We start from the raw sequence: 18139 nt of genomic DNA, 5'->3' as shown, positions 1-18139 counted from the left end.
CATGACTCTAACCACCCACTGCAGCATACAACATTGGCCCTATTGTTTTCATATTTTTCATCAGTAGTTGTAGACCTATTTTGGGGAAACTTTTTTGAGCTTCTGTTACGGGAACATGTCATAACTGATCGTGTTGTGCTTATTGTGCATTAAAAAGTTATAGTTTTTTTTTTTCTGTAAATACCAATTATAGTGTTAACAGTTGTTGTAGCCCTTGATTGGTGCATGGGTTGACCATATAGTAAAATGCAGGGACAGTTGTTAAGACCAGTGTAAGTAGTGGTTTACAACCCGTAATAAACCAGCCCTCCAATAATCTGAGATTTAAACTGCATTCCTAAATATATGATTTATACACAGCAAGCAGTTACAGATCAATAGGCTACTTCCTGTAAGTAGCCTTATTCATGTCAGTACAATACTGTGATGTCACACCCAGTTTTGGCCATGTCATAAGCGGAAAACATTGTTATTTTTTTTGAAAAATGTATCTAACATTTAGAAAGGGGGGTCTGAGGTCGTGCCACTTAGGGTCCTTCACTTTAAGGTCACTGATTGCATGTATAGCAAAACATATTGTGCTGTGTTTTAGGCTAGCACTCCACACAAAGATTGGCCCGTCAACACCCCCTGCCCAGGTAGGGTAATGAATGCACCAGTATATATTTAGTGTTGTCGCAAGTCTTTTTTGCCTACCTGGTCCTGCGACACTGTGACACGTGGGATATATTAGTCTTAATAATTGCCATTGTTTGTAATGTAGAGGAACTCAAAATATTTACTTAATTGACTTAAGAAGATGTGATAATTGTTTGTAAGGCACCAACACGTTGCATTGCGGTGTGCGCTATAGTGACTTTACTAACAAAGAATACATAGTGTGTGTTGCACAAAACGAAAAGATAATGTTTGCCCTGGCCATGTAATGACTGGAATGTGGCCTTTCGTGAACAGCTGCCTCATTTATGGTATTTTGGTTTCTTTCTACCACAGCGATGGTTATTAACCTTTGGCAGCACAGCTGTTATATATGTCTTGCTCCAAATAAGTATAGCCAAAAAACGGAAGTTCTGCGCCACCTTGTTCACCTTCCTTGTCTCCTTTTTCACAGTTTCTCCCTCCACCACGCCTCACGATCTGGGTGTCATGTTTGAGATCTACGTCCCCTTTGACAATCAAATATCTATAATATTGAGTTTTGAAAAAACTGTCCACGCATCACATATTCTCCAATCAGTCACCTCCTTAATCATTTTTCATAAAGTTTTCATCTGAACACATATCCAACGCCTCTTGTGTGTATGTATACGCATATATTTATAAAGTGCTACATGTATACTTAATGCTTATAATAAAAGGGAGGTACAATAAGGCTGTTTGTATAATAACTACAGTAGTCATACAGAACTTATGATCAGGAGCAGAGGCGCCTGTCCCAAAGAGCTTATACTTCCAAAAAAAGCTAATATTTAAAAGGATAGGTTGCTTAGCAACTTGTGAAACATCAGATCTAAGCCAGCAGACAATGCTTCACAGAGCTAGTCTCCGAGATGAAGCTGCCAGACCGTATCCCAGGATACTTTCGTTACTCTGTAGGATCAAAGTAGGCTAGCTAAGAGGCCAAGAACATCCAACCTGTGCACAGACGCTGGAGATTTCTGATGATGGTTATTCAGAACACAATTCCGTGTTTTGGTGTTAAGAGAGGTTATCAGAGGAGAAGTAGCGAATGAATGAGATACAAAAATATAACTTTGAATTATAGTGGCGTACCTTAACTGGAAAAAGCAAGATCGGAAGAAAGGGCTGAATAAATTGAAAAATACAGAAAATCCGAAGGAAGAGATCAGTCAACGGAAGAGGCTGTTTGACCATTGGGGAGGACATTAGTCTGCATTTAAGTTATGACAATTGGAAAAAACGGTTAAAACGCGAGGAAACTGGATATTAAAAATTCCAGATAACAGATCTTCAGTGAATCCTGGCTCCTAGAAATGTTTTCGCTTGTAACTATACTGTTGTATGGGGCATCTCAGTTTTTTAAATGGACCTTTGAAGATAGACTAGTTGTAATATAGAATAAATAGTATGGACACAGTTTTGGGAGCGTATAACACTGGTCAGACTAGGCCTCCCAAATAAGACCATACACATGTAAGGAAAGTAGTACAGATGGTGCAATATAAATGGCTGCCACTGAAGTATATGTGTATACATTGGAACATGTGAAATTGAGATATGTCTGCTGAAAATCCAGTGTAGTTATGGTGGGAACCGGTTAGGTTACCGTTTTCATGCTGTGTACAAATGTATTGTATATCTCCTTGCAACCTGTTCCACTTGAAATGTGAAATTAATCTTGAGATAAATGCTCTAAGGGACCGTCTAATGTCCGTGATGGCCATACTGTAGAAGAATGCATATTAAAGTACTCTGCAAGTACAATAACCATTCCTCCAAAACAGGAATCAATAAAAATAAAACACTTACCTGACACAGAATTTGCAGCCATTCTACAAAATATTCATTCTTCCTCTGTGATCTGAAATATTCTTGCTACTGATTGGATGCTCAAGCTGTCAATCAGTGGCAGTACAGTACTTCCAATTAAGTCAATGGTAGTACTCCTGTCATTGATTGACAGTGTAAGCAGCCAATCAGTGGCTGGAAAGTACTCCCGTTGAAATAATGGATAGACTTTACACATATTCACTGGGGTGTAAACAGACTCCTGCAAGCAGCGTTCAGCAGAGCCAGCGCTGGATTTGACTGTAGGTGAGTACATCACGTGTAGGGAGGTGCATTCGGCTGAATGCATCTCCTGCAGGTCATTAAGCTGGGGGGGGGGGCAAGTCCATTTGGAGGGATTCTGCAGAATGCCCTCATGCATTTGCAAAATAAACCACACAAAAATTTAAAGGGGCTGTGTACCTTAAAGTGCACATAATGGCTGGAGCTTTCATTTTAAAAGACTTTTTTCTTTTTTTTTTTTTTACTAAAGTCTAAAGTTAGCATTTTATGAGAGTTGTGTTGACAATACATGTCAGAAAGGAATATACTAGCCAATTGTTTAATCACATTAGGTGGAAGCTGGTATGAATGTTATGAATGTCAGTTTTATGCATTCTGTATATATGCTACATGTGCAGATAATTTACATTTATTATTTCGAGGACTCTATTTTGAGGTATTGTATCTGTGTTTTGACTCTGGCCAAAATATTTACAGCTGTGGTTATCTCTAGGTAGGATCTTGTTTTGCTTTCAGGGTCTGCGTTGGTTTCAGCACATTTTGTGTTCTGCACTTTGTAGTATATACCCAGCTGTAGATACGCTTTGTATACTAAAGTTTTGGAGCTTTGAAGATGATTACATCTTAATATTTTGATCCCTGGTCTGTGAATGAGGCTGCATGCAGCCTGGACTTTGGGGTTAAATTATAACTGTAATATAGTGCAGCGTATGGGAATTTTTAATGGGCTGGGGCCTAAATTCATCTGCTCAACAACGATTAAGAGTAAATGTATCTCTGTGGGTCTATGTATCGCTGATCCCTCTATTCTGTGCCTAGGTTTTCCATTATTCAGGGTCTTTGTGTAGTTAGCTGTTTGCGTTTTTGTGTGTTAGCCGTTGGGACTTTGTATGGTTATACTACTAGATTGGGTCTGTTTATCTATATTTGGTGAATTAGGACCTTTGTTTTAATCGATTGTAAACACATGTCTTCTTTTTGTTAATTGCTGTGGTTAGATGCCTGTATCTGAAGGATATGTTTGTATTTTAATGTCTGGTTCTGTCTGTTTGTTTCTCTGGTTTTCTGCATTTGATGTCTGTGTACCCTGATTACCTCATTTTAACCTTTACCCAAATCCCTTTATTTTTCAAGCTAGTTTCCAATTTGGGTTTACTTTGCCTCTAATCAGTATTTTGTAAGATAGCCTTCTGTATGTAGGACGCTGCACTACAAACACTGGCCTCTCTAGGTAAGCTGCCGGCCTCTTATGTGAAATACTTTTGCATTTGCTTCCCGTCCCAGAGGATGGGTTTAAATGGATAGCATGACTCGTCCATTAGTAGTGGAAAAGGATCCATCTGTAATGGATTGGGGATCCCCTAGGGATCACATGATCAGCTGGAATAATATCCTCCCCTCGGGATCCCCCCTTTTGGTAGCGTGCATCGTTTCTTTGTGTGAGACAGGAATACCATGATTCTTCTACAGAAACAGGCTGCGTTCTCGGAGATGCCAGGCTTTGTTCCCTTGAGACTAGGAAATAAGATGACTTGCTTCCCTTCGTGGTGGATTTATTTTAAGGGTAACACACTCCTTTTTTTCCCCGCATGTCTTCTTTGTGTCACCGATACAAGGAACACTCTGAATTATGTTGACAGTGTCAGAAGTGACAGCTACCATTGTAAACCATTAGCAGTTCTAGAACTGTTTGTTATAGGATGCTAAATCAGGAATCGTGTGTTTTCTCTTTAAATCCCATGGTTTATAAATCTGCAGATGCATCCTGGTGTCGGGGGAAATGCTTGACAACCAACAGCCGCGACCATGGGTTAAAGCCTGAATAAAGAGGATGCTGCATGACAGGATGAATGCATTAATAGATAGGGGAGCAGTGGGCCTTTCAGAAAACGATGGGGGTTTACAGGGGATGGCAGAGGTCTAGTGACTGCTTCTGTATGTTTTACGTTGTACCTACTGCTGAACTAAAAGTATGGAAAAGAAACATGAAATGTTTAGTGAGAGGAAGGGGTACACTGGAAAAGCAGGCTTTCAGGGCAGCTGAGTGGAAATCCGTATCAGAATTATTGTGGTGGTTCAGTGTATTTTGAGGCATCTCTTTTTTTTCTTGCCACCGCCCCTTTATCTGGCTGTCAGTCGCATGGACCTTATAATGTGTTATACATATCCTAGGTCTGCACTGTATGTGGAATGATGGCTGTGTGTGCGCATATGTTGTATACTTTGCAGTATGCTTGTTTTACTGACGTCAACATAACACATGCATCTGTTCAGCCTGTGTGTAAAGCAGAGGGTATGTGGTAGGGATGTGTGTCTTCCTCCTTCAGGAAATGCTTTGCTTGCTGCTCTTAACACTCCCTGCAGGGGGAGAGCGAGATAGACAGAGAGAGAGCGAGAGACAGACACAGGCACGCTGGCATTCAGACACACACACACACACACACAGACAGGCCAGCGAACAAACATACGCATCATACGCACAACACATCTGATGCACTATACATAGCGACACACTGACACATCGAACCTTCACAGGCACACTGAATAGGAACTAAACAGACACAGAGGCCACACATACACACAGCTCGGTGTCACACAGCTCGGTTACATATGTTTCAGCCGCTCGGTGCAGTGTGACAGCTCAGCAGGGACAGATCTGCTAAATGCTACATATTTTGGTAAGTGCTGGAATTACCATAAAAGTGGATAGTTTTCTGCAGGCTCTACTTACGGGGATGGTTTTAAATAATCTGGAAGTGGGCAGGAAACCGGCGTTGGTGTGGTAATTTAAAGCAGTGCTTTTGTAAATCTGGCACCAGAGGGGTTAATGGAGACATGATGTGCTTCTTTTGTGCATGGGAGAGTATAATGAAACTGATCTCCACCGCTCGCCTGTATGTTAAAGAGTAAAAAAGGGAATGGCGTGTATTTGTGTGGGTCTCTAAAAAGCTTGATTTGAATATAGATTTATGGTATGAGAGGGTTAGGTAAGGAAACCATGCTATACATGTCTCTGGCACACTAAAGTTTTGCAATAGATGCTTTAGGGGTCTGTGACTGGGCGGTGAGCCCCCCCCCCCCATATTGTCCTGTAAATAGCACATACTTTCCCTGCTCCCAGTCTGACCCCCCCAGACATACCAAACATTCCTGTAACCATTCCCAGGCCTGAAAGACTGAGAGGCCGGACCTATATACACACATATACTGTCACATATAGACAAACGCATTCACAGCCTGTGTTCTGTCAGAGAAGTATGTGAGGTGCTGTCAAACTTGGAGCACACACTTGAAAGGCATGCACATGCAACCTGCTGGCGACGCCAGACACATGTAGACAGGTCTGTGATCCCTGTTTTAATAATACTTCAAATATGCATGTTGTCGTGAGAACGTGCCCTGGTATCCGTGGAGAAAGAAGACATGATGCCTGTGAATTAGGACGTATTCAGGTGTCTGTTTAGGGGGCAAGTGGTTTGTGTGCTGTCTTTGACATGTTCATGTTTAGAAGATTACAAATAGATGTAAATAGGGAAGCTAGAAATGTAATTATAAGAGTGAGAATAGGAAAAGGCGGCATATCTGAATACTGTGTACATTATATATCCCTCATATGTTGGCATTAGGGGGATGATAAAAGCTTGATTTTATTATATGTATATGTATGTATGTATGTATATATATATATATATATATATATATATATATAATAAACTTCCAACACAACTATATGTATTTGCTTTGGGGCTTTGTATCAGAAACGTCTTGGGATGGGTGCATATATCATGATCTTTATGTATTAAGACATGTATGATGTGTCTTAGTAGCTGTATATAAGGAGAATTAAATAGGTGTCTTGTTATGGAATTAGTCCTGATTTTCGTTACATGGGATATTGGCTGTATATTCTGAGACCTGTGCAAAGCTAGTACATCTCATAGCAACTAGATGAGGTATATGTGTATCGGATATCTTTGTGTTGTAATAATACTTTGTTATAAGATGTTTAATGTACTGATATGTATTGTATTATATAGTATATGGGGTAATGAGAGTAACCAGTTCTTATTCTGTTAGCTAGGGTATGTGTGTGTGTGTGTTTGTAGGAGCGATATACAGACAGTCATCTGACTGGTTAATGTAGCAGTACTACTGAAGGGTTAATATAGTGGAACTCTGAAGGTCTGTCTTTAGCCTGGGAGTTGCCTTCCTTATACTCATATGTGATTCAGAGGCAGGACGTTGAGGTGGGGGTTAGTCTCTGGTCCAGACCTTAATATCTTCCTTCCTCACTGGAAAGGAAATGTGTAGTAAATAACAGCCGACTAGGCAAGAATGGTGAAGCAGTGGATGGAAGGAAAGGAAAAGTAAAGACTAAAATGTGGAGCCAGTATCGGAGACAAAATCATTGTTAAAGCAATGAGACTGCTAAATCTAAAGATGTCTAGTGTACAGAAGGACAGCGGTGGGTGGGGTAGGATGTGTAGCGGCTCTTGAACTTCAGACTGTGAGAAGATGATGATCTATCTAAAGGTATAAAAATTGGGTGTGCAGGGCTGATGAGGCTGAGGCTTTTTTTCAATACTGATACTGGGTACAAGAAGAACAAATTATACTTTTGGGTTGCAGTGGTGCAGTAGAATGTGCAGAACTACAGAGAAATGACAGACCCAGTACGGGCACTGCCACACTGTGATGTTTCTGTGCTGTATTGATTAGACAGCAAATCTGGGAGAGTTTGGCAACATGTTCTGGATAACTTTTTCCTATGACCACGGCATTATTTGAGGGGGATGTTGGCTTTTCTGTTGTAAATGTTGCTTAAGTGAACATTTAGCTTCCTGTATAGCCTCACTAACGCATATATTCTTTTGTGTGCTGTAGGTAAAAAATCACTGCTTAGGAAAAGCTTGTAGCATGTTTAAATTCCCTCACTGTATTAGTCTCTACCACTTCTGATGGGAGGCTATTCTATTTATATGCCACAATAGGCGTTGCTACAGGTTATTCCTTGCCCCCACTGAATTTGGAATCCCCAACTCTAGGACCAATTGACACACTGCTGTCTAAACACATGGGCACACTGGGCAGCTTGGCAGCTCGTTCTAGGGGTCCCATAGTGAATCACATTGATGCCAGCAGTGTGATTCACCACAGAGCACCTAAAACAGTAGCATATCTATAGAGGAGGGGGAGAGTGCCTCCCCTGCTCATCCAGTCCCCCCGTGGGCAGTGCACACCCAGGGACCATGAGCTGGACTGGGTAGCAGGTGCCCGATGAGCACGTCTGGTTGGGGAGATCACAATCTCCCTCTAACCGGTCACTTCAGACCTTGGCTAACATGCCCCATAATCATTACGCACCGGCAATTAATGTCTTGAATATGGAAAAGGAGAAAGGTGTGCGTGAGTACTGTGTATGTGTATGTATGTGTGTTTGTAAGTTGCTGTGTGTATGAGCAGGCATGTGTAAGGGAAGTGTATGTGTATATGTGTTTACAGGCAAGTGTGTGTGTGGGCAGTCATGTGAAAGGGAAGTTTGTGTATTTATGGGCAGGTGTGTGTAAAGACAATGTGTATGACCAGTGTATGTGTAAATGCATGTTTATGGGCAGGTGTGTATTTAGCCAGCGTGTAAGGGCAGTGTGTATTTATGGGCTGGTGTGTGTGTGTATAAGGGCAGTGTGTGTATATGTGTGTTTATGGGCAGTCGTCTGTCTGTGTGTGTGTAAGGGCAGTGTAAATAAAATATCCTCTGTAAAAAAAAAAATAATTAAAAAAAAATAGTGGAGAGGACACAATTTTCCATTCTTTCCTCAGACGCAAAAAGGAGCTAGCTAAGGCCCTGCACTTATTTGTAAACTGTAAAGAAAAGGTTTTGAGAGTTTTCCTCTCTTTCTCAGATCTGAAAAAAAACACATGAGGAAGACTCTCCAAAGCTTGTCTTTTAAGTATTATGTTGGTCCAATAAAAAAAGGTATCATTGCATAATGCAATACTCTGGTATTTTGGCATCTTGTCTACTGGACTAATGCAGCTAATCCAATGTACAATACATTAAATTACATTACCGTACGCAGATACTGAATATAGCTACATAACGAAGCAAAGGTATTCCTTGAGACCTGAGGAAGAGAGGAAAACTCTTGAAAGCTTGTCTTAAGTATTATTTTAGTCCAGTAACAAAGGTATCATTGCGTACCACATTACTCTGGTATTTTGGCATCTTATTTATATATGTATTTCGTTTTTTCAGTGGCATGATTTAGTGGCGGAATATATTGTTCCTAGAGTCACCACTCTACCACCCTCGCGGTAAAGTCAAAGTTCATTATATTACACTGCATATTCCACGGGGAGGAGCAAGATGTTCATCTTAAAAGGGGGTACTAAACTCTCATGAAATAAAGTGCCTTTGATGGCTCCTTTAATGACACATTAAGCAGAGTGTAAGCTAGCATGTACTACCTAGGATGCATAGGACACAGTGCTGGTATATTTACCCTAGTCACAACCTTATCCATCCCGTCATAAGGGAGGTTATAGCTTCGCTGGTACATACTTTGGTGAACCTATTCACCAAAGTTAATTTCTGAAGCCTACCCGGTAATGCACCATTGAGGAACTGCTATGGCTTTTAGCAGGACTAATTTTGATTGCAAAACAAATGGCTCAAACTTTAAAAAGATTAATTGTTTTAGAATTGTAATGAAAGCTGACATTTGTGATCAAAGGTGGCATAGCTAGCATATCAATTAGCATCCTGTCCTTGTCTTTTACAAAGGCCACCACCTGCCTCCAAAGATGTACAGTGGATCCAAAAGCTGGAAACAAGTTACGATGGCTATGCCTAGTAATACACAAAATATTTGTTTGTAACAAACCTACATTTAAAAAAAAAAAAAAAAAAAACATTTTGGGAAAGTGACATATCTTCCTAAAAAGTGATTACATATTCCACTAAATATGTATGCAAAAGGGGCAGAAAATATTTGTGACAGTCCGTGTGTATAGTGGAATGTAGCAGTTTTTGTTACAAAAAGCTTGGTCTGGCCTCACCCTGAATATGGGGCACATTGTAGCAGGACATGGATAATAAAGAAGATATGTGGTTTGGGGGGGGGGTTACACTAAGGTTTAACAAAATGAAAAAGTAGGATGGAAAATTCCAGTTATTTAAAAAAGGGCAAAATGAGATTATTTTGTACTGGAAATTACACTCACATGATTTATTTATAGCAGTATATTCAAGCTTGGTACAGTGAGCTCATGTAGCAGCTTTTTTTTTTCTCTTAAGATGGCACAAGGTCTTCTTAAGATCAAAAGTAGTGTGCTTTACATCGGATAGTGGCTCCTTCAACCGTGTTTTGAAACATATAGATTAGATGAAGTTTCTATTATATGTTATAATAAATTATTATGCACATAGTGAAGTATACTTGTACAGTATAGAGATAACACCACAGTTGAAGTAATAAGGCCACATTCACAAAAAACCCCATAAAAAGATCCAAAATGTTTTGTGTTTTTCTGGTTTACTCCCTATGTCTGAATCGGTCTCACAAGAGAAAACTCCCCTGACATGATGTTTCTTATAAATTATTACTAAACCAGCTCGTTACATTGTTAATTATCCTTTACATATCAGCTTTTTCAGAGTTCTAGGGTGCATTTAATCTATGTAGTATAGCTATATGTGAATAAAGCAGGTGCTGATCTCTGACATTTGTCCCTCCCTACAGATATTTGAAGATGTTAGGAAATGTGAGGATATATTTTTCCGGTGCCCTCTGAAGATCTGATTTTAAGGCAAAGGCTGCTGTTTGCCAGGTGCCATGCTTTACAGACTCCACCATCATGTCAGCTTGCGGCTCATTCACAGAGCATGTCTGGAAACCAGGAGAGTGCAAGAACTGTTTTCAACCCAAGGGGCAGCACCAGTTGGCAGCTCTTGGGAGAGGCAATACTGGTCAGCCTCCTCCTCCTCCACCACCTCCACCTCCCTACAGAGCAAATCATGCCAAGGTCAACTCCAGCCAAAGGCCACGTGCTACAACTGGATTCAGGCCCCCTGTGGCCAAGAAGCCCACCATAGCTGTCAAGCCCACCATGATGGCAGTAGATGGAGCTGTCTGCCATCCTGCACAGGTTCAAGCAAGGGCACCTCCAACATCGACTCGGATCCATAGCCAAACACCACCAGTGGTGTGCGGTGATGATCAAGCGAATAACAACGCAGGAGTTGAACAGGTGATTTCCAACAATAATCACATGGACAGTAGCGGTCTCACTGAAGTACTGAAGGAAATAGCAGGTTTAGGAAGTCCTTCATCTCATCTGCCACCCCCAGAAGGCTCAGCCCGAGAGACTTTTTTATGTAGAATTAACCAGTGTTACAGACGCTCCTTAGAGAGAAAGCCATCTGCTAGCTGCCTCTCTGGAAGCCGACATGAAGGAGGGGGAGAAAAGAAAACTGAGAGAAGGGTGGCACTGAGCGGGGAAGAAGGAGCAGTGATTGGAAGAGATGGTGGGCGCTTTTGTTATCCAGAGTTTTCCAGTGGTGAGGAGAGCTGGGATGAGGAGTTTCAGACAGAGACAGGGGAGAGGGAAAGCTGGGAGGAGAGCGATGAGGAACTTTTGGCCATGGAAATTCGCATGAGAGGACAACCACGTTTTGCCAACCTCCAAGGGGGAAGCCTCTCACCAGTGCCTGCCCATTTTCGAGGGAGAGAGAAATGGAATACTGTGCCTCTGAGACAAAAGTCATTACAGAGGGTTTGTGCTGTGGATTATGATGATAGCTACGATGAAATTTTAAATGGCTGTGATGTAGATGGGGATGTGACTGCTATTTCCCCCTCTCCTGATCCATCATTATCTGAGTCTTTGTCTTGCCCTCCCTCCACCTCCTCTTCTTCTTCATCAGGGGGACTCTTTTGCAATGGTGTGATGTCATCAGCAAAAAATGAAGATGTTACTCAGGATGTAACCATACAAGAAGCAATCGAAGATACAGCTATAGCCCAAGCTAAGCCATATAGTGTTGTGAGCCTAGAGCAGCTTGTCTGTAAACCATACACAATAGTTGATGTGTCAGCTGCTATGGCCGGAGAGGGTCCACCCCTACCCAGCACAAGGCTGAAAAAAGAAAGCTCCACTCGCTATCAGGAGGTGTGGACATCCAGCACAAGCCCCCGACAAAAGCTTGCTAAGACAGATGCTGTGGAAGCCCCAAAACGAAGCTGTCACAAGTCAGCCCCTACCTCTCCCATTGCTGGACTAAGCGCCCACACTGTACCTGTCCGCTCACCAAACCTGTCAGAGATAAAGTTCAACAGCTACAATAATGCAGGCATGCCTCCTTTCCCTATAATAATTCATGATGAACCTGAGTATGCCCACAGCTGCAAGAGTGCTGACAAGGTGCCAATCCTCATAAATCCTAGCGCCTATGATAACCTAGCTATTTACCGCAGTTTTGTTGGTGCTGGAGGAGTATTCCCACCTCCACCTGACAAAGAAAAAAGGCAGACTTCAAGCCTGAGCAGCAATACTTATGAGGAGATAGAAACCCCTGCTAAAGGACAGCAAAAAGAGGATCCCAAGGAGGACACCACTCCAGAAGTCACGAGCTGCCCCAGGGAGAGTGCTAACCGTGTACTGTCACAAATTGTGGCATCCATTCACCCACCTCGTTCACCACCAGAGGCTGTGATTCTGGAACCTACTACGAATGAGGAGCAGCATCCTCCAGAGCCTCAACCAGATGCTTGTATTCATCAAGGTTCGCTTGGGAGACCCAAGTCCCTGTTTCCATTGCAAAGTGAACAAGTGGGGACCCTAAGCTTTAGCAAGACCTCTTCCGCACCCTCTAGTGAAGATAGCCCTACTGTGCCTGTGAATACAGAACCCCTGCCACCTTTCCCACCACCACGCTCTACTTCTTCTCCTTATCACGCAAGCATGCTACACAAACATTTTGCAACCCGTGGCAAACCTACAGGAACAAATCGTCCCTCGCCTACTGAATGCTCAACACAGCCACGCAGACCAGCTGATGGAAAGCCGCGCCGCTGGATCTCCTTCAAGAGCTTTTTCAGGAGGAAGAAAGAGGGAAGCGGGCAAGGAGCTGGTGAAGAAAGAGGAGAGGATGGCAAGTTGTTGGGGCTAGATGGGACAGTTATTCACATGCTACCACCACCACCAGTTCAGCATCACCAGTGGTTTAGCGAGAACCGGGGAGAACCTGGAGAGAAACCTGCCATTGTATTCATGTATCGACCTGAGGAAGAGCTATTGGCCAGCAGCCCACAAGATAGTGTATGCACCGAAACCAGGTCTAGCAGGTACAAAGAGTGGGAAAAAAAAAGCAAGCAAAGATCCCAGATTTTTTTCCTTTTTCTATTATTTTAACTTCCTCTGTCTTTCACCTCCTTTTGACTGTATCCATTTTTTATTGTGCAATCTTATATTTATTCCTCTTAGTCTATATCATTGAGCACCTTGCTCTGTTCTCTTGGCGTTCTTTTCTTTTTCTGTAATATACTGATTTGCCGTCCCTGCCATGTATCCACACGATAATTCCAGTAGGTGTGTTTTTACTTTTGTAAATGTAGGAGGACATGTTCTTCTCCCCTCCCTCATATCCTTATCTTACATTTCGTGGAGGGGGGGGGTTATGTCAGCATTGAGCCGTTACAGGGTTGGGTGCCTAGGGACACTCCCTCATAAATAAACATACAGGTAAAGTCAGAGTTCACTGCTACCCCCTTCATGAAAGTCGGAGAATGGGAAGCTGTGTCAGTAACAGGACACGGTGAGATCATGCCTGTTGTATTTTATTTCCTGCCAGCTTTCACTTCTTCAGCTTTCGTCTAACGTTGTTATACAAATCCCTTCCTCTTCTATTTACAGCTAATTTTTTATCTCACTTTTTTTTCTGTTTCCTTTATTTAATTCTCTAAGTATATATCCCTTACGTATTTCTTTTTTCCATGCCTTCTCCCCCTTTTTTTAGTAATTTGATTTTGGCATTTTTGTTTTATAGGAAAACACACTGGGTGGGGCTGGGGCATTCGTAGAACAGACTATTTTTCTTTAATTTTTTTTTTTTTTTTTAGTACCCCGGACGATTCATCTGCACAGGACACTCCTTCAGCTGGGTTTTCAACCAGGACATTGCCACCTCCTGATGAACAAATTGGCACAGACACTGTCTCTCCGCCTGTTAGTGCTGAGATGCAAAACAGAGACGAGCCTGGCACTGCTTCTGACTGCTCTTCTGACTGCAGTCCTGGAGGTGTGACATACACCAACCTTGGTGAGAACCAATCCCTTCCCTTCTAGATACCTGCAGAACATTGTACAATAAGGCAGGCATTCATCACAGTCCAACCCATTGCCTGAGACCTGCAGTACGCACTTGTTCTGGCCACTGTCCTATTAAAAATGCCCCGTCCCAGAGAAAGACTTTGCCCTATTCCAGCTTTCTCGGCAGGACCCAACAGAATCACTTAATTCACACCCTCTTTCCCTGAAACCAACAGACATCTCAAAATGTGCCGAAGTTATGTAAACATGATTTAATAGGCTATGTTTAATACGTCGAGGGCATTGTCGTGTATATATATTATAAAGGTTTCATAGATAAGTGGCAGTGTGAGATAAATTATATACTAATTGTGTGGGGCGAATGAATGTTAATGCTTTTAGCACACAACAGAATGTGTAGACCAATTTCTAAATCACTCTTAACCTGCCAGGGACATCCAAAAATGTATACACTAACTCTGGAATGTGGGAAGTTTCCTTAAACAATAGCGTACCACATGCCTGCAGGCCAGTATGTTGGATATGCCTGGATATAATGCCGCTCTGCATGTTTAGCCAGTTATACAGAAAGAACAAGAAAAAGGACAGCATAGTAGAGGATATAGGATTAGTATTTGAAACAGTGGCAGAAGTTGTTTAGAAGATAAAGGTAGAAGTGACAGTAAATAATCTTTGGTGTGCTTGTGGCAAAATAAGCGTTACAGTTAAAAAGACAGGAACGGTCCAATATTTAATGAGATAACATAGCAAATGAAACTGTTTGTCCCTGCAGGAAAGTCTCGTGCTGCCATGATACCATACAAGCAACCTCGTCAAACTCTAGGTGGGAGCCCCCCGCAAGACCCAGAAACACATCCCACACCTCCTCCTCTTCCTAAGAAGACACCCCGCCAGGCCACCCCAGAGAAGACACCCAGTTACCCGCTAAACCTTGCAAATCCCACCTATGACACAGAACGAAGTTGGGAGGCAGGTGGGAGCGAGTCTGGAGACTCTCTTAAGAAGACAAAAAGGAGTGGAAGCCAGATTGCTGAGCTACAGACTCAGGCTTTACGCAGATTTTATGCCCGGTGCGAAGACGTCTTCATGGCAGGCCAGAGAGAGCCAATAAGTTTTGGACTGGAGAGCTGGCCTGACTTTCGCCTAATCAGCCCAACACCTTGCTGCCAGGCTGGAGATGCAGTGTATTACCGCGCGTCATATGCACGGGACCCTGGCAATCTGTATTCTGTGAAGGTAATCCAACTCCTGAGGTGCTGGACACTACTACTTTAAAAAAAATAAATCATTTTTTACTGTTTTTCCAATGCTGTGAGGTGGTACGTTTAAAACTTGTATCTCAGAAGTGAGTGCTTTGTGCTTTCACAATAATAATATCTACGAAGTGCAACATTCATGACAAAAAAAATTATTGACCGCTATATAAACAACAAGAAATGTGCAATGGAGAACTGCTCCCAACATTGGAGTACATTTTCAAGCATCATCCCCTTAGTGTTGATTACCATTTGTTTTATTCATTAGAAAAAGCTATGGTAAATGCATAATTTCTTATAACTACTTTTTGCTTCACCATTGAACCTTGTGCCAACTATTCTAAACTACACCTATACTATTAACATAGAATTTGACAGAAGATAAGAACCATTAGGTCCATCTAGTCTGCCAGTTCTTCCTGATCTAAAGGCTGAGACCTTAAACTGTCATTGGTCTTGTCTTGGATTCAGAATAAGTTTATGCTTAACCCACCAGTGTTTACATTTCCTGACTATATTAGCATCTACCACTTCTGCTGAAGTATGCATGCGTTTTTATACAATTCGTAGATAATAGTAGAAAATCAGACTACATAGTCTCTCGTGTTTACAGAACCAGAAATACATGTATGTTTGTATAACTGCTAAGAGATCTGTTTTGAAATCTAATAGTTTAAATGTGACCGTTAGTTTCGATATAAAGTTGTGAAGTTTGGCTATAAGCAGGCCCGGACTGGCCATCTGGCTCACGGGCAAATGCCAGGTGGGCTGGTGGCCATTAGAGCCGCATACTTATTGATATTGCCGCTCCAGCAGGAGATCGGGTCCTGCTGTGTGCAGCCACATGCTACCAACGTATAAAAGAATGTAACATTCTGCTGCATGCATCCAGCCAGGGACAGCATGTACGTCATTTGGCAGCTGCTGGCTTTAAAGTGCCAGGTCCGGCCATGAATGTAAGTGTTCTAAGTCACAGCTTTCATTGCCTCTGCATTTATTGACTACATCTTTTGATCTCTCCAGATCTGCCGAAACAAAGCAAAGCAGGCCCAACGGGAATACTACCATTGCCTGGCAGTGCGACAAGGCCTCTCGGAACACTTTAACATCCAACAGGACTGCGGCCATTTCCTGGCAGAAGTGCCTGCCCGTTTACTTCCCTGGGAGGACCCTGCTGTATCTGAAGAAGAAGAAGAGGAGGAAGAACAAGAAGATGAAGATATTTCGGCTTCTTCAGAATCCAAGCCGAAACCTAATAAAAATCAAAAGCCATCTGCATCAATGAACCAGGGTTCTCTAGGTAAACGTAGGAGCAGGGTGGTGGTAATCACAAGGGAACCTCCGAGACAGACACTGGCAGACTTTGTACGGGAGGGGGAAGTTCGGCATCGCAGGGAACCGGAGATTTATGAGCGCCAAGTATGCCTGTTGCTGCTCCAACTGTGTGGCGCATTGGAGCACTTGAAAGCCCAAGGCATTACCCATTGTGACCTAAGGCTGGACAACTTGCTGTTAGCAAGCTGTCGGCCCAGTGAGTCAGGCTGTAGCTGCTGTCGTAGCAATGCCACAGAGGACCAGAGTGAGCATGGCACTGTGGAGCAAAGAGCAGTTTCCACATGTGCAGGTCGCCTTCTCCTCACCAACTTTAACCAAGCTAAATTGAAGAGCCAAGGAGCATGGCGTCCACAGGGTTTAGGAGATCCATCACGATTGGCTCCAGAGATTGTGGGAGCAACACAGTACAGGAGGAGTGATGAATTCCAGGCAGGTATTCTCATCTATGAGATGCTACATCTCCCTAATCCTTTTCTGGATGGGGGTTTGAAGGACAGAGAGTATGGTCCACGGGATTTGCCGGCTGTGCCACGCCGATCTCCATACTCTCGTGGACTAGGACGTCTTTCTGGTCTTCTACTGCAGCACAGCCCATCAGATAGACTGCAGGTGGGGCAGGCCAAGGCTGCCTTGCGCTGTCTGATATGGGGACCCCGGGATGAGGTTCTGCAAGGACCAGAAGCTCTGCAAAATTGGTTAGAGGTGAAGAGGACATTGCTGCTAATCAGACTGGCTGAGCGAGCTCTGGAGAGGGAAGGAGGAGTTGGTCTGGAGGACTGGATGTGCTGTCAGTACCTAGCATTTGGCACAGCCCAGGGACTGGCACAAACACTGCAGCTACTGGAGCAGCATTGAGGCTGATGTTACTCACTTTATCCCCTCAGTCAGTGTGCAATAACTGGGATTTTCTAACAAGGCTCCGTTTAAGAAGCTTGAATTTTCAGTGTTATACCACTCCCTTTCTGAACAGTTAGGCAGATACAGTATACCCACCAATTACAGAAGCAACACATAACTGGTATAAGTAAATACATCTGTCCTATGCACACTGTGACATGAATCAATGATCATGTGATGAATACATATACTGGTTCAATACCACCAAATGCCTAAAAATATGAGTAGACATTAATTTTTTTGGTGCTGGTATTTTCTTTGAAGCAATGGTAAAACAGAGCGATGGCATAAAGGTATTAGGGATACCATCCACATTTCTCAACATGTGTCCACCACTAGTGATGTAATTTTCCAGCCAAACACTAAAGTCCATCTAAGCCCATTAAGTTATTTCACTCCTTTTGAGCGGCTCGTTTGCTGATTAGTTCACAACGCCTTTTCTTGGGTTGGTTGGGAAAGGAGAGGGGACTAATAGAAAATTAGAACATTCTGCCAGCCTATAAAACAGATCCCAGCTTCCTTCAGTTAAACCTTTTAAGATTTCCTCGAAATAATTACACTGAGTGAAA

At 42.6% G+C, this 18139-nt stretch overlaps 1 protein-coding gene across 1 annotated transcript; it reads left to right on the top strand.

Moving 5' to 3' along the window:
* Positions 1–10608: 10608 nt before the first annotated feature.
* On the top strand, positions 10609–17528 carry LOC149297676 (inactive tyrosine-protein kinase PEAK1-like). Its single transcript, XM_089488160.1, has 4 exons — positions 10609–13097; positions 13872–14071; positions 14855–15318; positions 16362–17528. Exons 1-4 carry the CDS (start codon positions 10609–10611, stop codon positions 17526–17528), a joined length of 4320 nt encoding a protein of 1439 aa, XP_089344286.1.
* Positions 17529–18139: the final 611 nt, after the last annotated feature.

The sequence above is a fragment of the Sceloporus occidentalis genome, unplaced genomic scaffold (assembly GCF_023333645.1).
Source record: "Sceloporus occidentalis isolate IW3139 unplaced genomic scaffold, rSceOcc1.0.p SCAF_37, whole genome shotgun sequence".
Lineage (NCBI taxonomy): Eukaryota > Metazoa > Chordata > Lepidosauria > Squamata > Phrynosomatidae > Sceloporus > Sceloporus occidentalis.
This window is presented reverse-complemented; position numbering and strand designations above follow the sequence as displayed.